Here is a 24,134-nt window from a genome sequence, read left to right on the forward strand (position 1 = left end):
TGAGCGGCGGAGACGCGCAAGGCCACACCTCAGCTGCGCACGCTCAGACCAATGAGGGGAGAGAGCGAGAGGGAGAGAGAGAGAGAGGGAGAGAGTGCGCGTGTACAAGCGTTTCTGACTTTCCTCCGGAGGCTTGGGTTACACCGGTAGAATTTATAATAATAATAATAATAATAATAATAATAATAATAATTATTATTATTATTATTATTATTATTATTATTATTATTATTTTATTTTATTTATTTATTATTATTATTACTATAGCAATAATAATGATAATCCATCCATCCATTTTCAATACCCACTTCTTCCTGAGCTCAGGGTCTGCTGGAGCCTATCCCATCTATAATAATAATAATAATAATAATAATAATAATAATAATAGTAATAATAATAATAGAGAACTTGTTACATCCTGAAGTATCTCGTTGGATATTCATACTCGGACTCATTTTTACATTATTTTTGTTAGATATTTTCTCCTTTTCGGCCTCTGTGGTCGCCTGCAACGTCAGGTTTCGCCCCCTTGTGTCCAAATAGGCTCATTACAACAACAGCCCTCCTGGCTGCCACATGAAGTAAGCGTGCGTGCGTGTGTGTGTTTAGAGGTCTGACTCACTAAGATCACAGTGTAAACACGTTTTTTTTCTTCCATCTGAAAGCCACAGTTGCATAAACCAAAATTCACACACACACACACACACACACACACACACACACACACACACACACACACACACACACAAAGACACACACACAGAGACACATAGACACACAGAGACACACACACCTTAAGAGGGACAAAGGAATGCTGTGTCACAGGCATGTTCCTCTTTGACTGACAGCACGGCAGAGTTATTAAGACTATTAAGACACACACACACACACACACAGACTATAAATACACTGCACTAATTCCGTGGAATTGCCCTTTTCATCAGGGTGAAATTCACACCCTTTTGCTCCTCTGATCTCTCAGCAACCTGTCAGCCTCCTCCACACACGATCATCGCCACCACTCTGACGTGTGTGTGTGTGTGTGTGTGTGTGTGTGTGTTGCTTGTTTATGAAGTGAGAATATGAATTACCCCTGAAATTAAACAGTCACACACACACACAGGCCACCAGTTATAGCAGATTTATTTCCATTTTTCTTTTTTTGCCTTCATTTGCGTTGTCACGCGTGGTCCACAGTACAACAATCCACACACAAGTGCATACACACACACACACACACACACACACACACACACACACACACACACACACACACACACGTCAAGTCTAAAGTCCTTGTTGTGTCACATTGGCTGGATTTGATCCTTCATCCTTCATGGTCACATCCTGTTGGTCCTTCTGTGCACGCAGCCCTCAAACACTCCTTAATTTCTTCATAACTTGTTCTTTTCTTTTCTGTTCTTTCCTCCTCTCTCTCTCTCTCTCTCTCTCTCTCTCTCTCTCTCTCGCACAGACACACACACACACACACACTTACACACACTTAAATCAGCGGAACACCTTCATAAATAACCTCCCAACCCTGTAGAATCAACATGTTTGCAGGAAGCCTGCCTGTAAAAGGGAACAGAGCGTGCTGCAAATCCTTCATGATCTTTTAAAACTAGGTAATAGAGTAGTAGTGGCTGTCTTAGTAGTAGTAGTAGTAGTAGTAATGGTGAAAAATAAAATATATAAAAAAAGATGCAAACTTTTCCTTCATGTGGAGCAGCGGAGAGAGTGAGAGGGAGAGAGAGATTTCAAAGTTCCAGGTGATTTTTCTTTTTTTGCTGTAAATTGGTCCCACTGGTTTGTGGTCTTGATTCTGGATGGATGAGGGATTAACAGTGTTTCTGGGATTATTCCAGCGGGGAGGTGATAATCTTCATTCATCATCACGGTCTTCATTGTGGTCTTCATCACGGTCGTTGGAAGAAGATGGCAGGAATCTTCTCTTGCCCTCGGGGCTTATTAAAGATTTTTCTCCAATTAAATGTTCACCTCCTGGTTTCTCCTGCAGCTCCTCCTCCTCCTCCTCCTCCTCCCCCTCCCGGGGGTCACGGGACCTCCGCCTTGGCCTCGGCCTCAGTGCGCTGGATGGGCAGGTTGACCCGTTTCTTGCCTCGCTCCTTGAAGCGGCCTGAGCGCGACACGGTTAGGTTCCTGCGGCAGGTGCGCTCATTGAACACAGAATCCATCTTGGAGTCGTCGTAGGTGTCGCTGCTGGAGGTGGTGGAGGTGGTGGAGCTGCTGCTGGACTCCTGCTGCTGCTGGGCCAAGGAGGCGGGGCTGGGCTCCTTGAAGGGGTCGAAGTCGGGCTCAAAGCTGTGGCCCGAGGAGGAGCAGGGGGAGCCGTCCTTGGTGCTCTTCTTCCTAGACAGGAAGGACTTCCACCACTTGGGCCTCTCGGCGGTCATGGCTGCAGGGGTGGAGGTGGGCGGGGTGGGTGAGGTGAGCTGCAGGAGGTGGGAGATGGTCAGTTACTGATGGCTCATGACAAGTTCAGTTGCTCGGCACCTGAATAGTTATTCTTATATATCTGCATCTATATTGTGAGAGCTCTGCTGTTCACCTTGCAACTCCCTCTGGCCTGTCTGCCACGCTGGCTACTTCTATTTCTCCCTCTCTCTCTCTCTCTCTCTACATTTGTTTTGTATTTACTTCTCACCCTAACTGGACGACCCTCTCGAGTCTGGATCTGCTCTAGGTTTCTTCCCACAGGTGAGTATTTCCTGGCCAAAGCACTTTGAGAGGCTTTGAATGTGATTTAGCACTGTAAAACTAAAAGCTGAGTTGATTGATCTGCATTGTCCACTTTCATTTTTTCAGAAATCGGCATTAAAACCACATCAAGCGACTTTATAAAGCATCAAAAACCACCGTGTGGTGCCTGATCTGCGGCCTGAACAACAGCAGTCGTTCCACTTTCTGCAAAGACTGCCTCTGTCAGGCCGGCACGCTCGCACCTGACCAGCCCCATGGGGAAGCAGTGACTCACCTGCTCTGCTCGTTCGGCAGAACTGGTTGAATGAGTCGAATGAGTCGAACGACTTGTGAGCAAATAGCAGCTCTGATTCACAGCAGAGCCGAGCGATTTAAAGACTAGAAAACAACAACAACAACAACAACAACAACAACAACAAGAGGAGGAGGAGGCGGCTCACCTGAGGTCTGGCGGACAGGTGCAGCAGCTGCAGGCTGAAGGAAACTGGAGCTGCAGCAGGTCCTGGGTGAGGAGGGTGAGGAGGGTGAGGAAAGGTGAGGAGGGGGCTAAGGTGCTGGGGCCTCGCTGTCCGTCTGCCACACGCTCACACAATGTTAATATCACGCACGTGCCGCTCGTCCCGTCCCGTCATGTCCCCCTCACCTGCCGCGCGGCTCCGAGCCGAGTGTCACCTGCTCAAACCTCTCACAGGTAAGAGACACCGGCGAGGGGCGGCAGCCGTCTGAGTCTACTGGACCAGCAGGTTTCCGCCCTCGAAACTCCGCCACCCAGCCCTCCACCCCCCCCACCCCCCCACCTCCACCCCCAACCCTCACCTGTCCTGGCTTCTGATTGGAGGAGCGCCGGCCGGGGCTGTGACGTGTGCGGCAGTTCGCCCTCGCTCCCAGGTTGGAGGCAGGCAGTCAAGGCGGAGCTTCGCGGTTGCGTGGCAACTTCGCCCCGTGGGAGAGTTTGCTTTTCTTCTTTCCCTTTTTTTTTTGGTGTGTGCGTGGCTTCAGGTGACGGATCAAAACAGAGAGAAAGGAGGGAGGAAAGAAAAGACGAGAAGAGAAAAGAAAGAGGGGATTGTGCGCGCGAGGTGCGTGACAGGAAGAGGGCAGAGGTGCAATACCTGCTGCTGCAGGTTCACAATTATAGTGTGTGTGTGTGTGTGGGGGGGGACAGCCTGGTTGGCAGGTACACTTCCAGATGCCTTCCTGTCCTCCGCGTGCCTCCTGATGTGTCACCTTATGTTTAAAAAAAAAGAAGAAAAAAAGAAGCGTTTGGTTCGTCTTCCTGCGTGTCCAGGAGGAGATGAGGACTGTGGTTAACTGGCGTCGCTTCGTTTACAACCAACACGTGCACATCGCTTCAATAATCATCAGTCTCTCAGCACGACACAGACATGCGAAATGAACCGGGACAGAGTGAAATGAGATAACTTAAACCTCCCTTTAATTATATGTCATGACACCTGTACAATAATAAATCTAGTGCTTATTAGAGCAACAAAGGTTTTCCACTCCTCCAGTCAGTGGGACATCAGAGGCCAAAGCTTTTCCAAATGAAAGCTTCACAAATAAAGTTACTATTAAAGCTTTCACCGTTCAAATCACATCGGCTGATGAATCACAGATTGGTAAGTGGTGAATCAGTCCCGCCAGGTCACGGATGACCTACTTGGGCGACAGGTGTCACTGTCAATGACGCTTCGTGCGGGAAAATGCGAAACAATGGAGTGCACACCAAAGACTCGTGCAGAACGAGTTTGGAGAAGTCTGAGCAATAATATAAGTGTATAATCTGTATAGTGTAATCTGTATTTGCTGGTGCATGTGTGTGCGTGTGTGTGTGTGTGTGTGTGTGTGTGTGTGTGTGTGTGTGTGTGTGTGTGTGTGTGTGTGTGACCTCTATTGATTGATTCCAAACTGGGAAGCTAAACAGCTGTTTGCATGGGAACTGAAACTAGTAAAACAAAAAAGTATTGTGTTCTCTTTTTGTTATCTTAAAGTTTATTTTCTTTATGAATTCCATCACAGGGGGGGCTATTATGTCACCTCTCAGTGTACTTTTTTAATTTGTTTTTCTGCTCACATCTCGTATCAGCTTTCCACCTCGCTGACTGCAGGCTGGCGCGATGAAAGCAAAAAAGCAAAAAAAAAACAAAACAGCAGCTGAGATCAGAGCAGATAAACATTATAAACATCTCCCTCTCTGTCCCTATCTCTCCCCCCCTCCCCCCCTCTCTCTTTCTCTCTCTCTCTCTCCGTTCAACCCTCTCTGTACCATGTGATCAGCTCCACACGTTTGCTGGAGGATTTACCTCGGGGGTGCAGTCTGTTTGTTTTTCAGGCCAATGAGATGGCCAGTGGGGGATTACACGGCGCCCACCTGACCTCCGGCTCCATCCATCCGTCTCGGTAACTTGCATTAATCAGCTTCTGTCTTTCTGCCCTTTTGCACCTGTGAACCAGGCCCTGCATGACTCCAAAAATAATAATAAAAAAAAAGAATATTGGTTTATTGTGATTTGAGGTTCTTTTTGTCTTTAACTCATACATGAAAAAGTCCCATCGCCACCGCCCTTTGTCTCACCGCACTCCTGGAATTCCATCATTAACGCCATTAATTGATGTCACATACCGCAACATTGTTTTGTTGTGTCACAAAACCAAACAAGACACATTGAAAAAAATAAAGTGACTCATGCATCTGCTCGAACGTGCACTTTGTGTGCGACGCCGCCGCCGTCATTGCCGGCGTCATCACGCAGGAACAAACAGTCCCGCAGGCCTTTATGAGGTCGATAAACCCCAAAAATGTCAGAACAACAGGTGGGGCGGGCGGAGGAGGGGAGGAAGGGAGGCATGTAGAGGATGGAGCCTGGGAAAGACGGCAGCCAGTCAGACTGGTAGAGTCGGCTCGCTGGCTTAACAAAGAGAGCAACTCCGAGGAAGTGAGCAGCTACTGTATGAATGATCAGAATCACACACACACACACACAAAGAGAGAGAGAGAGGGAGAGAGAGAGAGAGAGAGAGAGAGAGAGAGAGAGAGAGAGAGAGAGAGAGAGAGAGAGAGAGAGAGAGATCAGGTTTATTGGCCTCTCAGACCCTTTAAACACAGGTGAGGTCACCTGGAAGCGAGCAGGTTGGAGGGAGGCTGGCGGCCAGCTGAGTGTGTGTGTGTATGTGTGGAGTTCAGGTGGGGATGGGGGGGGGGGGGTTTATGTCCTGCATTGGGGAAAAACTTCCTCCAAGACGCTTTTGCCGCCTTTGCTGGATTTGTATTGTTTGATTGATGGAGGCTCAGCTGAAACTCACCTGAGCCTCACCTACAAAATGGCAGCGCAGAGATGAAACCTGCTGCTGCAGCTGCAGCTGCTGCTGGAATGCAGAAAGGAATCTTGTGTTTTAGTTTCCCTGGTGTCGCTTTGTTTTGTTTTGTTTTTTTCTAAATTACAATCTGCAACACCTGACAGACACACTGGTTAAAATGTGCGGTGATCAGCACTAATCACCTTGTTCCAGCTTTATATGCATAGTTCATTTTTTTTTCTTCAGAGCTCCCTGCAAAAAAGCCAAATTGATGATGGCAGTGACAAAAATAATTAGTCACGGTTTTACTTAAATTCTCAAAAGTCATTGGAAAAAATAAAGATGTGCTCTCAGGCAGCTTTTTTTTTTTTTTTTTAATTTCCATTTGTTTGTTTGTTTTTCTTACCATTTCTGTAGTAACAGTACAGGTGAGTGTGAAAAGGTTTAGATTTTAATATCTGTATCATTTCTGTATCGAGTCAATTATTACCCTGACACTGTACAACATTATTTGCACAGTCTATTCATTTATATATGACAAATTAGTCATAAATTAAACGTTCACCAGTTGTGGGAGGGGGAAATATATGAGGTGAAAGAGCATATAATTACTATGAATATAATATGTATGATATAATTATATATCTGATAAATGATGTAACTTGATATATATGGTGATATAACATTGCATATAAAGTGTTAGTATTATTTTGGCTGTTTAGTAAGAATTAGATTTGTTGTAATCGTGAACATAATCTTTTTTATTTTTTGTAAAATTCAAAAAAAATTCAAACAAACTGGCGCAGCAAGTTTCAAAATCCACCGAGGAACCCGTCACTACCTGAGGTAGTTCGGAGCCACATGTCCATTGGGGGGCACTACTGTCTTGTAAATGCCGGTGTTTCACCGAGGACGACTGGTGTTCCAGGGAAGGAGAAGAAGAAGAAGAAGAAGCGGAAGTCAGTGCTGGCTGATGGTCATGTAATCACAACATGACCAAGGTTATTCTGCGTATTCTGTCGAAAAGCGTGGACGTTATTTAGTCGATACGGAGCCTCTTCATATCCTGGTAAGATTGAGAGTTTGGCGGCTCGTCTGTTTTCGACCCGTATTCCCGGTACGTGCGCGTCATGAGGGAAAAACCGGCACTTTGGCTAGCACTTTAGCTAGCCGGCTAACCAGCCGCTACACACCGCAGGAGGACGGACTGTCGGGTGTTATTGAGAAACCGTCAAGTTTTCAGGTTCGACAGCTATGTTATAATGTTTTTTATTTAATATATTTATTTCAATTTCAGTCTGGAACGCTATGAGTGCCCCGTCGGTCTTGTTGCGGGCTGCTCTCCTCGGCTGCCGGCTGCAGCTCCGCTGCTCCGCCACCAGGTGAGTGTCATCGAGAAGTTACCTGCAACTGTTCTGTTGTTCTATGTTGTCGGAGACCCTTTACCGTTAGCCAGGCCGCTAGAAAACTGACTGCTGTCACTCAGTGAGTGACGGCAGGGAAACAGCCCGGTTTGTCCTGTTGTTGTCAGAAGTACCTCTGAATTTTAAATCTGGCAAATCAGAAATAATAGAATTGCACAGATGGTAGAAGATGCACATCTATTGCAAGTGTATTGATTAACCAATGTGCAGCAAATAGAGTTGCGAGTCAAAATGTCACAGATTAACAGGTATACACACACACACACACACACACACACACACACACACTAATTCATGTGTTTTGAGCACGTTACTTTTCAACATTTCACTCTGGAGAAATCCCATGGCCCACCACCAACCAAAAATATTATAAAATGACAACAATAAAAGTCCAATAATGACAATATAGTCTCCTAGTTTATCTATACCCATTCAATGTGAAACGTAGGAAACTTGTTTAGATGCACACAAAGCTGATCCTGGCAGGGAAACAGCCTCGCATTCCTTGGAAAGCACCGTCACCCCACAATGGAACTTTAAAATTACTAATTTTTAGACCAAGTGTGTGAAATTAAACAACCTTTCACTACGCACCTGACATCATCTAGTGTGCCGTGGCACAGTGGTTGAAAAACACTTTACCAATTGTACAATAGACACCCAACAGTGTGTTCGATTTCACGTTATTTTAGCATTTATTTATTTTCTTCACATTACTAGTCTGTCTGATTCAGCAAATTAAGCACAACAACATTTCAAACTCAACATTTCAAATTAAAAGCTGAATCTATGGAGACTGTTTAGTCTTTATACCCAGCGCCACCTTGCAGCCTATCAGCTGTGGCTCCACACAGCCCGCTGTGAGTGGCTGAGGCTGAGGGGAAGCAGCTCTTTGAACTCATTGTCGCTGGCTGCCAGAGAGGCCAAAGTCCAGTTCTCACTCGTCGTAGAGTTGTTGTGACAAGTGACCGCAGCAGCAGCAGCAGCAGCAGCAGCAGCAACAACAACCTCTTTATTTTAATCCAGTAGGAAAATGTCGTCCAAGCGGCAGATGGACCATCTGGAACGGACGGCCAGCAACTCCAGACAGAGCGTGAGTTTTTGTGTCTTTAACGACTTGTGCCATTATTTTCTGAGTCAGTTTGAAAGCCTCTTAAAATCTCTCCTGCAGGGGGCAATCAGTGACGAATACAGTATGTTGTGTTTTCCTCCACCGCCACAGGCTCTGTATCCGGCTCAAGTGTGCGGCATCGTGAACGAGTCGGCGACGGTCAAGCGATTGAGGATCGCCGTCCACCCGGAGTTCACGTTCCGAGCAGGACAGTGGTGAGTCCACGCTGACCGACTCCTTCCACTGAGTCAGTCATCGCGTTTCCTGTCTGCCATCACGGCAGCTTATATAGATATAGATATAGATATAGATAGGTGTTCTTCAGAAATCATAATCTGAGTCTCAGATTAGTTTTGATGATCAAAACGACGAAAATTGCTCCTCACCCTCCAAAAAAATCAGCTGTTGTATAAAAAGCAGAAACTTTGAGGTGAAAAAAAATCAACAATTTCTAATCATCCATAAAATACGTACCTATTATAATCAGAGAGCATGCAATGCTTACAACAAGCACAAGGGGGCAGCATTTTTCGTCTTTTTACGTCACTGGCTGTTTTGTTTGTTGTTTTTTTTTAGCTGTTGTAATGTGTGTAGTGATAATGTGATGGTGGAAGGAGACTCGTAACAGAAGCCGAAGCCTCTCTGCCTCGGCCTACGTCATTAAAGTGGCTCGAGCGCAACTAAATGTACGAGTTAAACGAGTCCACACTGAGGAGGCGGTGGCAGCAGGTTGGCGGCCGTAACGCCACTTGGGGGCCTGACAGTGAGTGCAAACAGTGAGGAAGAGGAGGAGGGATGAAGAGGAGCTGCAGGCTGGAAGTTGCGAGTCCTTGCAGGCAGTGTGTCTCTTTTGTTTGAAGCAGCTTTTCAACTTTTCACGCCTTTTTTTTTTTTTTTAGTTTTGTTGGGCCTTCTGGAACAGGCTGCCCTCCAGCCCCACCCACTCATCCACCCCACCCCCACCTCACGTCCACCTCCACCCCCCTTCACTGGGGTCAAAAGGCAGCAGTGACCCTTCATTCTACACGTGTCAGCCTGCCAATTAAAACCAATTGGGCGACAATCCCAGTTAGCAGTAGCAGTTAGCACATTGTTAGCCTCTGGTCAGTAGGTGGCGACCCTGAGCTCAGGAAGAAGCTGGTGTTGGAAATGGAGGGGTGGATGGATGTCATTGTAATTGGCCCGCCAGTAAATACAAAATCACTTCTGTACCCGGCCCACTGATACTACAAAGTTGGCGCTTCAATCAGGACAGGATGTTCATTGAACACTGAAATGTATAATTAGCTTGTAGAAAAAGGTTACTGTTGAAATTTAGTTCAGAAGGTTGCAATAAAAAAAGAGACAGACGATTTTTATTTGACATTTTATTTATTCATTTTGATCAGTTTGTTGTTTTTGTTTTTTTTTTTGAAATTCGATGCATGTATCCAATATGAAGTTATTTATTGTATAGCATCAAGCTTTGTTTTGTTTTTTTCCATATTCAGTGTTGAAGCAAAACTCGTTTGGGGCCCACGACTTTTTGGCCCCACTGCGTTTTAGTTTGACACCCCTGATTTATAATGTTGTTTTTAAAATTGCATTTTTCATTAATTCTATTTTTCGTGCAACCCTGCTTGACGTGCTTGCTGACCTGTCTGTCCGTCTGTCTGTCTGTCTGCGTGCGTGCGTGCGTGTGCAGGGTGGACCTGTTCATCCCAGGCGTGGACACGGTGGGCGGGTTCTCCATGTGCTCCAGTCCCGGCCTCCTGCAGAGAGAGGGCGTCGTCGAGCTGGCCGTCAAGTACTCCAGACACCCGCCGGCCCACTGGGTCCACTCACAGGTGAGGAACACCGGACGGCTGTCGGGTTTGGCTGAGGAACTAACAGCAGGAGGGATTTCACTTCCTGCCAAACCAAAGCAGACAACTGTGGTTTTGCAGTGTGATAACATGATAATAAAATAAATGATACATTTTATTGACGTTGCACTCTACTTTTCAATAATCTCAAAAGTGCTACAGGGTAGGAAAAGTAATTAGAAATTAAATGCAATTTAAAAAAAATATCTATCAAGGTAAAAAAAAAAACAACTGATATAGGAGAATCTATGAAATCAGCAAAATGCATAAAAAAAAAAAAAAGAATTGTTCATCTTGACTCCGCCCCCCTTCCTTCTCGCTTTTCTGCCCTGTGTGTTCGTTTGCCGCCTGCGCTTCCCACGTTTGATTTTCTTTTTCTTTAATAAACAGCCTTGAGTGTGTAAATAGGGAGCACAGGGCGGCAGCGGCAGTGGTGCGTTTGAGCGCCGTGACACTCGCAGCTCTGGGATCGTTTGATGATCCTGTCGTTTGTTTGATCCGGCGCTCTGAACTCCTCCAGCAGCTGCGGTGTGTGTGTGTGTGTGTGTGTGTGTGTGTGTGTGTGTGTGTGTGTGTGTGTGTGTGTGTGTGTGTGTGTGTGTGTGTGTGTGTGTGTGTGTGTGTGTGTGTGTGTGTGTGTGTGAGACATTAAATGGTGTGACTTGTTGAATCCTGTTTATCTTATCTGTGTGTGTATGGATGCAGTTTTTTCAGCCCTATTAAAGCTTTTTGAAGTTTTTTTTTCATTTCATAAGTGAAGCTGTAAAGAATTAATGTTGCACGACTCCTCTTTTTATCATATATAGATGATTTATTTTTTCACATTATTTTTGTTATCTTTAACTTTAATTCTAATTGTTATTCTAATTACCCATCCACCCCCCCCCCCAGTGCACTGTGGGCTCCAAGGTGGCCATGCGTGTGGGCGGGGACTTCTTCTTTGACCCCGCCCCCTCCGACCCGGCCGTGGACCTGCTGCTGGTGGCCGGTGGCGTTGGCATCAACCCGCTCTACTCCATCATGCTGCACGCCGCCGACCTGCTGGAGGTTGTGGGTGGAGATGCAGGTGGAGGTGGGCGGAGCCACAACGTCGGTGCCGTGCACCTGTGCTACAGCGCCAAGAGCAACGAGGAGCTGCTCTTCAAGGTGTGTGTGTGTGTGTGTGTGTGTGTGTGTGTGTGTGTGTGTGTGTGTGTGTGTGTGTGTGTGTGTGTGTGTGTGTGTGTGTGTGTGTGTGTGTGTGTGTGTGTGTTGGTCTCACCTCCCTCTTCCGTCCCTCAGAACTCCATCATGGAGGCGTGTCGTCGCTTCCCTGACAACATCTCCTGCAACTTCCACGTCACGCAGCAGAGCTCCGAGGTGGAACCTGACCTCCGACCTTTCCTCCACCGTGAGTACAACGCACTCACACACACACACACACACACACACACACACACACACACACACACACACCATATGTGTCTCTCTCTCTGCTGTTACTCTGCTGATGAATCAGCTGCTTGCTGTGTCTCCTGACGGTTGATGTTTTGCGTGAAGGACTCGGGACTTTGCGTGTATGAAGGAAGTGGTGAGGAAGTTAATGGATTGGCTTCTCCCCCCCCCCCCACCTCCACCCCCAGGTGGGAGGATCTCGGAGGAGGAGCTGCGAGCTCGCGTGGACCCCCACAGGACGCTGTGTTTCCTATGCGGGCCGCCGCCCATGATCGAGGACGTCTCCAGACGACTGCTGGACTTGGAGCTTCCCAGAGACAGAATCCTCTTCGAGAAGTGGTGGTAGACCAACCACGCCAAGGTTCTGCTGCGTTTTACCCGTTTTAAGAAAAAAAAACATTTGGAATGGGGAAGAAATGACATCCCTGCAGATCAGCGACTGGTTCGAGCCGGACGTGCAGAAGCTCCGCCCACCTCCGACTCACCATCTCTTCAATGACTCTCGAGTAATTTATGGACGCTTGAACACACTCGCAGCTCAGCAGGTATTTACATTACACACACGTTACACACAACTCCGATTACAGTTTTATTAATAATAATAATAATAATAATAATAATAATAATAATAATCTATGCAAACCTGCCTGCTGTTTTTATAACCGACAAAACAACTTCCTGCCACAGCCGAGGGTGTTGTGTGGTTGTTGTAGTTGGGGAGTGTGAAGGTCCTGCTGTACCTACAGCAACCAGCAACTAACCATCTGATTGGTTGACCAAGACGTTTGCGTTGACTGAACATTGAGCCAAAAATGTCAAAACCACTTCATGCAAAATCGTCGTCATCATCTTGGTCTGGAAGCTTTCACACTCAATATTCCATCAGTGTGCCTTTTAATTTTTTTTAAAACATGTTCTTGGTGGAACAACCTGATTATTTATTTGAAAGGCTGAAGAATTTTTTTTTGTTGTTGTTGTTGTTTTTGCTGCTGATTCGAGTTACATTTTCACTTTTCTGCCAACGCAAGAAAAAAACAACTTGACACCAAAAGTGTTTCTGGAAACTCGAAAATCTCCCACATACTGGCTGCCGTCTCCTTCCTCCTCCTCCTCCTTCGCCTCCTCACGGTTGGATACAGTCACTCACACACACACCTCACTCATACCCATAACCATGGCGTAGCCCTGGTCTGCAGTGAGTGTCCTGCCGTGCGCTGTAATGGAACCTCAGGGTGGTCTGTGATTGGCCGGGTCGCTCGACAGGTGGGGGGTGGGGGGGGGCGTGTTCGTGCTCTCAAGACTCATTTTCGAGTTTGTGCATTTTGTCCTCTTGTGAGGAAACGATGTTCAATGCTGATGTGATATTATTATATATTTAAAGAGGAAATAAAAAAAATTGAGTCAATCTTTTTCTCTCTCTTCTTTCATCATGACCTGCAAGGTTTTGTTTTTTTGGGTTTTTTTTTTAAAGTCTCGCTCATCACAGCGAACCCTCTGAATAACGATGATGATGATAATAACAGTCGTCCGGTTGGTCCATCACCATAAAATATCAGTTTCCAGTTTGATTTTAGTGAAAACACTTTTTATTTACATCAAACATCACACTGCAGTGCTCAACATAAATAAACACTCTCAACTTACTTTGTGTCCAACATCCTTTGTGTATACACAGAGTACTTAATGTCATGTCATTTGTGCGTGTGTGTGTGTGTACACCTACTGTACAGTTTGTACTGTGAAATCTTTGATGGCCGCGCTCGGTCACGTGTTGCCAAATTTTTTCATCCATGCATACAAACGTGTGGAAAGTCCCACCCTCCCTGTACCCCACCCCAAAAAAAGCCTTGGATTTAGCAGGAGGCTGAAAACAGAGGGCTAACGGCGGTTTCTTTGCTGATGATTGTTGAGTGTGAAGGTCCTTACAACAGCGAGAAATAAGCAAAGCGACGCAAAAATGCAAATTTTTTTTGAAGGCGAATTTTTCCTGTACACACCTAGCGCAGCGCGAATATACATATAAAATAAGTAGTAGGAGTAATCATCGAACAACATTTTTTCGTCTTCCATTGGATATGCTCATAATTTAAAAAGCTTTTCGAAACGGATTTAAACAAAAGAAATAAAAATATCATTTTTAAAAGTGTGGCGACGGAGAAGTTCCGTTTTAAGCGCGTCGAGCGAACAACCGCCTTCTACACCACAACTTTCACAAGTGAAAGCCGACGTATGTCGAGATGGTTCAACACGACAATCCACGAGCTCAAATTCTACCCAGTGAAATTTCACCAGTACTTTAGAATGTCCGTCTGACAATTTGAAGGACCGCGCCGTCTACTGGCTCCACGTTTTGCAGACGGAGCGAACAAATTACCGAAGTGTTGACGTGACGTCATCGACGTGCCAGCATCGTTTTGATTGGTCAGAGGTTCAGCCCTTCGCCTTTAAACCTCTGCAAAATTCAACACGAGCGAAAAAATAACAGCCGCTTTCTGCTGCCGGTGTGTAAGGTTCCATTGACTTTTTGTTTTTTTTAAAGCAAATTATTTGCTTAGCGAATTCGTTCCCGGTGTGTAAGAACCTTGAGGCTGATAAACCACAACAAGAATTTGTAGAAACGCTTGTAGGTCAGAAGAAATTCAAACCTCTGCATGTTAATATTGTATTCCATGATGAACAAGTACCATTGCCTGAACTGTGTCCCAACTGGATCATTTTACTCATTCTAATTTGCAGTGATAGACGGACATATTAGTGACACGTGTGGATCTCGGTGTGACTGTTTCTAGTTTGACGGAAGCGAAAGAGTCTCGACAGTCTCGTGAAGTTGCCGCTGCGTCATTGACACAAACAGGAAGTGGCCAAACACCATGACGACTGGCTTCAGTCTTTAAGTGAGTCTTCTTCTTCTTCTTCTTCTTCTTCTTCTTCTACACCATTGCACATCAACTACAGTCAAACTGCACAAACACAGCACCACCTGCTGGAGCACCAGGTCTTCTGGCTCCTCCTCCTCTTTCGAGTCCAAATGTGAGAAAACAGACAGGTGGATTTGGGTTCCTCCCACAACCACTCCTGCTCTCCCTCCTTCTCCCCGTCCTGCTTGTTCCTCCCACAGCCCCACCTCCTCCTCCTCATACCCCTCTACCTGCTGGCTCCTTCTCCTCTTCCTGGCTCTTCCCACTGCTCTTCCGGCTCCTCCCACTGCCCTATCTCCACCTACCCCTGCCCCGCCCTCTCCTGGCTCCTCCCTCCCACTGCGCCTCCTCCTCCTGGCTCCTCCCACCCCTCCTACCGTTGCCCTAGCTCCACCTACCCTTGCCCCGACTCCTCCCGCCCACTGCCCCGCCTCCTCCTGGGTCCTCCCATTCCCCCTCTTTCTGCAGCCTCCTTCCACTGCTCCTCCTCCTGGCTCCTCCCACTGCCCTAGCTCCTCTAACTCCTGGCTCCTCCCACCGCCCCGCCTCCTCCTCCTCCTCCCTGTTGTCAGCAGACTCCAGAGAAGAGCTGCAGCTTGATTCGTTCCTCCATGCGAGGCTCCGCCTTCACGCCGCCTCTGCGACACACGTCGCTCCACCTCTGCAGTGAAGTGCCCTTCGCCTCACTCTCCTCCACCTCCTCCTCCTCCTGCTGTTCCTCCACCTCTTGGAAGGACTCCACACTGCCGGACAGGAGGAGGCCCCTCTGGAGCCACAGGTTCTCCTTGCTGCTGGCTGCTTGGCTCCTCCCACTGCCCCAGCTCCTCCTCTCCTCCTCTTCCTCCTCCTCTTCGTACTCCTCATACTCCTCCTCCTCCGAGCTCCCCCTCAGCCTCCTCATCTCGGTCTCCATCATGGGACACATGCTGTCTCTCTCCTGGGCTGATTTCTTCTTGGCTTTGCTCCGCCCCCTCAGACTCAGCATCTGAAACGAGAGTTTGAAACATGTTGTTTTTTTATGTTTCTTTTAAATTAATTTTTTTTTTTTTTTTTTTTTATTATAAGTGCTCTCTTTCGCTCTCCCTCTCGTCTCCGTCTCTCCAGACACCTGCCAAACGGCAACAAAGCCTCCGTCACTGAGCTGCAGCTGGAGGTCGGCCGCCGCCCGTCTATTATTAGTCGCCTGCTGGTTTGACGTGCGTCCCGATTTAGAAGCGGGATTGTGGAGTGGGGGGGAATGGTTAGGGGGGGAGGGAGACCTGGGTGGCGTGAAAGTCACATGTCCCTCTGAAGAGTGGGCGGGCGAGTGACAGGCGTGCGGTGGGGTAGGGGGGAGAGTGAAGGGGGGCGGAGCCACCTTGAAGTCCTTCCTCTTGCGCTGCAGGACGGGTCTCTGGAGGAAGAGGATCTGCTTGGTGGACAGGCTGCCGTCACTGTGGGAGGGGGGGGGGGAGGGGAAGGAGAGGATCAGCACTTTTTTTTTTCTGTTTTTTTTTTTTTTTTAGTCTTCCACCTGCCACGTTAATGTGTGACAAGCAGGTATTGTTATTATTATTGGAATTTGGGTTCCTGTCGGCTGGCGTTTTGTGACACCAGAAGGAGGAAAAACACATCAGAGGCTTGTCTTGTCTTGTCTCGTCTTTTTTATTATTATTTTCATTTATTTATTTCATTGTTCTGATCTGGCAGATTTCAAAAGCCTCGTTTCATGTCGACGCGACGCCGGTGATTTGTCAGATGTTGAACCCTCGCGTCGGGAGTGTGTGAGCCGCTCGTTTAGCCTCCAATCCTCCGACAGCCGCCAGTGATTAGACCGAGTTGCCGCCGCTGCCGCCGCTGCTGTAGCAGCAGCACATTTTCATTTTTTTTTTTTGAATTTGTCTTGTGTACCTGTTGGTCTTGACAATAGGGGTGGGCAGCACACACATCAGCCTCCAGCCGTAGGGAGCCAGAGACTGGAGCAGCGGCACGTAGTCGGCCTTCACCACAACACCCTGCAGGTGTGGACAGACAGACAGGAGGTCAGACAGACAGACAGACTGGAGGACAGACAGACTGGAGGACAGACAGACAGGAGGTCAGACAGACAGGAGGACAGACAGACAGACAGACAGACTGGAGTTCAGACGGGAGGTCAGACAGACAGGTCAGACAGACAGACAGACTGGAGGTCAGACAGACAGACAGACAGACTGGAGGTCAGATGGGAGGTCAGACAGACAGACAGACGGGAGGTCAGACAGACAGACAGACTGGAGGTCAGACAGACAGACAGACGGGAGGTCAGACAGACAGACAGACAGACAGACGGGAGGTCAGACAGACTGGAAGTCAGACAGACAGACTGAGAGACAGACACACAGGCACCCACGCTAACGACGGTCCACTGCTCCACCACGATGGCATCGTAGCAGACGCTGGCTGTCTCGTCCACCGCCGAGCTGCGGAAGATGAAGACGCTGTCCGCCGAGGAGAGACCGTCCTCTGGGGGGAGACAGAGAGACACAGAGAGAGACAGACAGACAGACAGACAGACAGTCAGGGAAGGACGTTTGGACTCTTCTGCTGTCCCAGCAGGCAGACCAAGGGGTCAAAGGTCAGCTGCTGACAGGCCCACAAACAGTTTCATTTGGATTTTTGTGTGTGCGTGTGCGTGTGCAGCGTGCGCGTGTGTGTGTGTGTGTGTGTGTGTGTTTGTCCCACCGCTGCTGCCCTCCAGGTGGAAGAAGCCGTCCACCAGCTGGGCGCCGGCGGTGAAGTGCTGCGTCATGTGATCCAGCCAGTGGGCGTCGACTTCGGTGACTAGCCCCGCCTCCCTCTGCAGGTGCAGTGGCACCCGGAGCGAGTAGTACCTGGGGGGGGCATGGAGCGCCCCCGTGCGGTTGTACAGGGCAAAGAGCTGCAGCCCTGCACACAGACAGACAGACAGACAGACAGACAGACAGACGGTCAAAGCATGAAGGTGAAAGAGTGTTTTTTTGGACTTGGTGATGTAGAAGCAGGCTGCTCACGGCGCCGCCCTGCTGGTGATGGGAGGTTCTGCTCTGAGCTCTTCTGTCGGGTCTCATCTTCGTCGTTATCATCATCATCATCGTTGTTGTTGTTGTGGTGCGTCTTCGCGCCGTTCTGGAGGGCCGGGGAGCTGAACCAGCCGTCGGGGGCGGAGCTCCGTGGATCCCTCTGAATGGACGGTCGGACGTCTGGTAGGCGGGGCCTCGGGCCTCCACCTGCAGCGGCGGCGGCGGCGCAGGGCGTGCCGAGCCAGGTGGGCGTGGACGACCTGCGGCTCTGGGGTCGCCGGCCAACTGGACCCTCTGGCACCCCCTGGTGGAGCTCCGAACCACTGACGCACCTCAGAGGACTGAAGTCTGGTTTTACGTGATCTTCCTCTTCCTCTTCCTCTTCTTCTTCTTCTTCGTTGTCACCATTCAGGTCCCAGGGCTCCGAGCGCCGGCGGTCCGGGCGGTCCTGCCATGGTTCCGTGGGGCTGAGAGGGTGTCTGTGGATGGGGGAGGGGCTGGAGTGCAGGGAGGACAGCTCCTCAGGGTCCCAGTGCCCCAGGAAGCAGGGCCCGCCCCCCGGCTGCTGCAGGAAGCCCACAAAGGTCAGACCCTGCTCAGCCACGTCCTGCACCTGCAGGAGGAGGAAAACATCAACTACGTGTTAATATCATCATTACTACATTTAGGGATGCATGGCACCGATATCACTTTTTTTTACAGAATGAGTCGAGTACGAGTACTTGCATTGCAGCAATATTCTTTCTTGTCATGGCACATGTCACAATTACAAGGTTAGCAGTTAGCGTCCAACCTGCTTTGTAGTGAATTAAATACAAATGTATAGTATATACACATTATATTCACATTTATATATATATATATATATATATACAGTATATACATACAACAACATTCCTCAGCGTGTCTTTCAAGTTTCACTGCAGTGCAAACACACATTTAACACAATTGTCATATACATGCATATACAACTGGTGTTGATGTTGTCGTATCGGCACGTATTTTACGAGTACAGTACTCAACACCGGTTTCAGTACCAATACCCAGTACAGTTATTGGTGCGTCCCTAATTATTATTATTATTATTATTATTATTATTATTATTATTACTACGTCCATGTGAAGCGGAAATATGGACGGACGACAAAGGAAATCAACTGTCTGCACCACAACAAGCCTCCTCATCATCTGCACAGATCAAATATTCAAACGACAAAGAAAGGATCTCATTATCTCCAGGCAGCGGAGTGTGTGTGTGTGTGTGTGTGTGTGTGTGTGTGTGTGTGTGTGTGTGTGTGTGTGTGTGTCCCTCCCACAGAGCTGCAGCCGTTAATTGCAGGTTGATATTTAGGACGACAGTTTTTCGACGCAGCTCAGCGAAGTGGAAACGAAGGAATCGGATGATCACATGACTCCCAGCCCAGAGTGAGGCTCCGCCCACCACCATCACCACCGCCACCTCAAACCTCTTCTTCCAACTGCGCTCACACAGTTAACGCACACTTTTTTTCTCTCTCTTTCTTTTTAAATGAGACGAGTGAGACGGAGGACAGACGGGGAAGTGGGCGGAGACGAGAGTTTGGGGTGGGGGGCGGGGGGGACACAAGTATGGAAATTTAAAACTGAGATCACACACACACAGACACACAGACACACACACACGGCTGTCACTCGGTCTGCCTGGCCGCTTTCCTTATCTTCCTCGCTGTCTGATTGGTTATTCATGTCACGCCGCCGCAGCCCATCACATTATTCTGGGCGACGTGAGTTTCCAGCCAATCACAGTCGTCCTCTTTTGTGCTCGACGGGTGTTCAGATGCAAATCTATTCAGCCGTGCACCATTTCATTTCCCCGGCGTCGGCAAATTGAAGAGGACCTAGAGCGACTTCCAGCCACTGATAAACGGCAGCGGGCGGCGTTCGCTTCTTTAGCCTGTCACTCAGCTTACCGGTCCTTACCACACACACACACACACACACACACACACTTGAGGAGCAACAAGTTTGAGGCATCAGCTCAGATTCTGCAACAAAACCATTTAGCGTTTTTTTTTTTTTTTTTTTTTAACAAATTCATATCAGAGCTAAAATGAACATCAATGTAAACATCAATTGCTGTCACATTAGAAAAAAAAGTAGTACTCAGTATCACGTTCTAAAGTGAAAATTATCATGAAATAACGTGAAAATCATCAAATAAAAATGTAAAAGTTTCATGAGATATTGTGATAGTTTCACAACATGAGACTGAGCCCTGTTCTTTCTCCTGGTGTGGCAACAATGCGCTTCCATACTAATGACACGTATTCTGTTTGTTTAACATATATATTTTTAAAGGCCCTAATGTGTGAGTTTCAGTGCCATCTAATGGCCAGAAAGCATATTGCAAACAATAATAACAAAACCCTGTTTTCGGTCAAATCAACTCAGTCCCCGCTGGCCTGCTTCATGCTTCATGCTGGGCTTTGAAAGCATCTTCTCCAATTCTGCGGGACTCGCTGTCCCCGTTACCCAGAATGCAACACGACAATGATCTCCGTAGCTTGCAGCCCAAAACGTGAAGGTTTTCTTTTTCTCGCCGTTGGTCAAAGTCAAATTTGCTGGTTTGTTTCTCGCCGATCCAGCCGCATAAAAATCCTCAAAAATCCTGTTGAGATTTACAGTTTTTAAATGTCTCACCTTCTTGACGTAGCTCTGGATCAGCTCCGGGTCAGCGGCCTGCCGTCCCGCCACGCACACGTCCGTCTCCAGCCGAGGCCCTGCCCACCTCAGCTGACTCTTCTCCGAACTGCCGGAAAAAAAGGGAAAAAGGAGGAAAAAATAAATTTGTGAGCCGTGAAAAACAAACTTCCAGGTCGGTCTCGCATCATTTAGCTCGGGGGGTTCAGATCCAGTTCCTGCCCCCCCCCCCCTCCTAAACCCCACCTCCTCATCCCCGCTCCCCCACCTTGGGCTCCATTTCCATGTCCATTATGGCAGCAGGAGCTCCACCCAATCTGGCAGCCGTCGCCGCTGTTGCCATTCTGGGTCAATGAGCGGTGCTAAAAGGAATAGAATGACGGCGGCGCCCGGCAACCTCAGAATTGATGCTTTGCTGCCGCCGCCATTCTATTTTTTTTTCATTTCATTTATTTTTTTTTTCCATTTTGTGGAGCGAAGACATTCAGCCACAGCACAATAGACTTATTAGAGGGAAGAAGCCGAGGAGCCAGTTTCCTTCTCCCGCCGCCGCTGCCGGACAGACAGACAGACAGACACGCTCGTGAAAGGCAGAATTCGGACCCGCCCCATCGAATCGGGATTGAGGTCAGCGGGAAGGCCGCCATCACGCCGCCGCCATCACGCAGCCATTTTGCTCTGAGGCCTGAGCGACGTCATGGGACGGATGGGAAATAGCAGATCCGTCAGATCTTTGCGGGGTTTTCATTTTATTTGGTGGGTTTTCGATGAAAAGGGGGGCGTTGGCCACGGGACATGAGAGGCGGAGTAAAAGTGGTCGGGGAGGGAGGAGCCGGGGAGAGGGGCGAGAAGGTGGGGAGGGGGGGGGGGGAGTAGGAGGAGGGAGGAGGGAGCAGGGAGGACAAAAGAAAGAGAGGGCGATGGCTATCAGTGAAGTGAGACAAGTTGGATGAAAGGACGGAGGGAGGGAGGGATGGATGTCTCTTCCTCTCTCTCACTCTCTCTCTCCCTGTGTCTCTTGGTCGCCCGCCGCCGTTCCCCTCTGGCGAGCGGCGGTGATGCAATCAGCCGTCTCCACGGTGACAGGTGCCAGGAAGCAGCAGGCAGGGCCGCTTGGCAGGAAGGGCCCTCAGAAAGAGCAGCGCGTGCGCGTGCATGTGCACGAGGTGTGTGTGTGTGTGTGTGTGTGTGTGTGTGTGTGTGTGTGTGTGTGTGTGTGTGTGTGGGTGGGTGTGTGTGCATGTACAAACGTTTAAGTCACACACGCACACACAGCCGCACAGTTCCTCGAATACTCGCAAAAAGTGAGGATGAGTTGAGAGGATCCTCCCGACTGTAGGGGGCGACGCTGAGCCGAAAGGAGTTGACAAGTTTTACCAGCAGGGAGACGTTTAATGTTGTTGTTGTTGTTGTTGTTGTTGTTATCTGTTGGTTGTTGAGCTGTCAATCAACCCGTCAAGTCTCTCTTGGGGGCGTGTTAAGAGCATCTACGAGCTATAACTGTTGTGACATGCCTCATGTTCGTAGATTAGCGATGATGTTGTCAGCTAATTAGCGCTAGACGGTTAGCGCAGACCGGGAGGAGTCAGTGTGCTGGTTGCCGGACGTTGTGTTTCTCTCCAATGTGGTGGGAAATATTTTAGTAGTTTAGTAGTAGTTTTACTTCATTGCTGGATGTTGTCTTTGGGTTTTAAATAATTCAACTCCTGTGTGAGGGGAAACATACGTAGTAATTTTATTTTTTGGTTGTGCATCTGTGGCGTCAATAATTGGATTATTGCGGAGATTCAGAATATTGTTTAATCCCGCAGAGTCAGAAAATGAAAGAATTGGAGCAGCCGGCTAAAATTAGCCCTTCATCTGCAATTAATTCCTCCTGAGTGGAGGGAGGGTGGAGGAGAGAGGGGGCGGGGGGAGGGGTGGAGATCGCAATTCCTCCTGCTGCCGTCACCAGCAAATCAAAAACGAACGCCCAAAATACAGCCGATTTATTTATTTATTTTTGTTCTTTCACCGTACCTAGGCGTCTCCCGCACCAGCACGGCCCGGTGCAGCTGGCGCTGGATGTGGGCGTGGCCGGGGCCACAGGGGTGCACGAAGGGGTGCACGGCCACCAGCACGAAGCCCTGAGCGTAGAGGTCCCGCACCTGGACAGGGAGCTCCCGCACCGAGGACAGGCACAGCACCGAGGACACCGAGGACACCTCTGCAGTCAGGGAAGGGGGAGGGGCGGGGATGCGGGGGGAGAGAGGTCAAAGGTCACGGATGGATGAAAGTGGCAGAACAGCAGCAACGCAGTCGTCTTCCTGCTAAATCTGAAGCTCATTAGCAGCAGAATATTCATCTGTGTCTTGCAGCACACATTTGCAGCTGCATCAACCGACCTTTTGATGTATGGGCGTGTGTGTGTGTGTGTGTGTGTGTGTGTGCGTGTGTGTGTGTGTGCGTGTGTGTGTGTGTGTGTGTGTGTGTGTGTGTGTTCCTCGCACATCAAAGAAACGTCAGGACAGACAATCGCACTCGCTGTTTGTTTGGGCGTGAGGTATTAGCGCCGCGCACGAACGCGGCCGTTTGCGTTTTTGCTTTTTTTTCTCTCTCTCTCTTTCTTTCTTTACTAAACACAAAGGAGAGAGAGAGAGAGAGAGAGAGAGAGAGGACAATAAAAAAAAAAAACCCTCCCCGCTCTCGAGCGGCGGAGACGGTTAGCGGCGCTTATCGAACGTAAGCAAACTGTCAGCGTTAATCCACCGGGGGGGCAGCGCAGCGTTAGCGAGCACCGCCCTCCCGGGGGTCTCCGCATTGTGCCGGAACACACACGCACACGTGTTTCTGGATGACTGAGTGGGGCCAGGTGTGTGTGCGTGTTTGTGTGTGTGTGCGTGTGTGTGTGTGTGATTGTGCCTGAATACTTGTCATCCTCTCCCATTCAATCTCATTTGCATGGGCCTGCAGGAGAGAAAATAACTTGAATAAATTAGCCGCACTGCGCGCACACACACACACGCACACACACAAACACACACACACACACACACACGGATAAATGCACACAGAGTGAGTTTGTAAAAAAGAAAAATGCATCTCATTTTCAGTTTGCTCTCCATCATCTGGTGTGTTGACACATGCGAGTGGATACCCAGTGTGCCGACACACACACACACACACACACACACACACACACACACTCACTCGTCTGGCAACAGCCATGGTCAGACTGTCCTCTCATCCCAGTCTGATGATCACACCATCGCTAGGAATCATGGGAGTTTTGAGCTCGGCAGAGCCACTGTGGTGATATTATTAGGTGTGCTGGGTGGAGGTGTCCTTGGCGGGAGGGGGCGGGGCCAGCGCCCATGGACGGCCTTTTAGCCGCCATGCTAAGCATCAGAAAGTTTTGCGTTTATTTTTGTTGTCGATGACGATGAAAAAAAGTTTGTCATTACGATCACGAATACGTTTTTTTCCCGTCTCTGATGGTGGATGTACTTGTGTCCTAAGTTGCTGTACTGCCTACTAGTGGCTGGCTGTGCACACTGCAGCGATATACGACCGCGTGAACGAGGCTTTTCTAAATTAGCGCTGAAACTTTTCTCTCCAGTCCAGCGCTGGACGGTCGCAATCAAAGAGTTGAACACAGGTGTGTGTGTGTGTGTGTGTGTGTGTGTGTGTGTGTGTGTGTGTGT

General features: G+C 48.6%; 2 protein-coding genes across 2 annotated transcripts in view; one reads left to right on the forward strand and one right to left on the reverse strand.

The window, feature by feature from the left end:
- The first annotated feature begins 6,931 nt into the window (after positions 1-6,931).
- oxnad1 (oxidoreductase NAD-binding domain containing 1) lies at positions 6,932-13,239 on the forward strand. The gene is made up of 8 exons (XM_076044096.1): positions 6,932-7,090; positions 7,319-7,403; positions 8,475-8,538; positions 8,668-8,771; positions 10,241-10,382; positions 11,292-11,546; positions 11,682-11,790; positions 12,023-13,239. Exons 2-8 carry the CDS (start codon positions 7,330-7,332, stop codon positions 12,178-12,180), a joined length of 906 nt encoding a protein of 301 aa, XP_075900211.1. The 5' UTR covers positions 6,932-7,090; positions 7,319-7,329; the 3' UTR covers positions 12,181-13,239.
- Positions 13,240-15,300: 2,061 nt separating this feature from the next.
- The window catches only part of rftn1a (raftlin, lipid raft linker 1a), a 21,872-nt gene continuing 13,038 nt past the window's right edge, over positions 15,301-24,134 (reverse strand). The window contains exons 3-10 of the mRNA XM_076043909.1: positions 22,471-22,657; positions 20,452-20,560; positions 17,764-18,385; positions 17,456-17,659; positions 17,124-17,236; positions 16,643-16,746; positions 16,110-16,185; positions 15,301-15,737 (exon numbers count right to left, since the gene is read on the reverse strand). Coding sequence (XP_075900024.1) covers positions 15,321-15,737; positions 16,110-16,185; positions 16,643-16,746; positions 17,124-17,236; positions 17,456-17,659; positions 17,764-18,385; positions 20,452-20,560; positions 22,471-22,657 — 1,832 coding nt within the window. The 3' untranslated portion in view covers positions 15,301-15,320. The remainder of the gene's footprint in view (positions 15,738-16,109; positions 16,186-16,642; positions 16,747-17,123; positions 17,237-17,455; positions 17,660-17,763; positions 18,386-20,451; positions 20,561-22,470; positions 22,658-24,134) is intronic.

The sequence above is a fragment of the Nelusetta ayraudi genome, unplaced genomic scaffold (genome assembly GCF_046127955.1).
Source record: "Nelusetta ayraudi isolate G7.1 ecotype Tasmania unplaced genomic scaffold, CSIRO-AGI_Nayr_v1 ptg000079l, whole genome shotgun sequence".
NCBI lineage: Eukaryota > Metazoa > Chordata > Actinopteri > Tetraodontiformes > Monacanthidae > Nelusetta > Nelusetta ayraudi.

Bases quoted from the DNA above. Each gene is read 5' to 3' on its own strand.
- oxnad1 (XM_076044096.1), top strand. From the start codon at position 7,330: ATGAGTGCCCCGTCGGTCTTGTTGCGGGCTGCTCTCCTCGGCTGCCGG. The intron at 8,539-8,667 runs GTGAGTTTTTGT...CCACCGCCACAG, and splicing joins CCAGCAACTCCAGACAGAGC to GCTCTGTATCCGGCTCAAGT. The intron at 11,547-11,681 runs GTGTGTGTGTGT...TCCGTCCCTCAG, and splicing joins ACGAGGAGCTGCTCTTCAAG to AACTCCATCATGGAGGCGTG.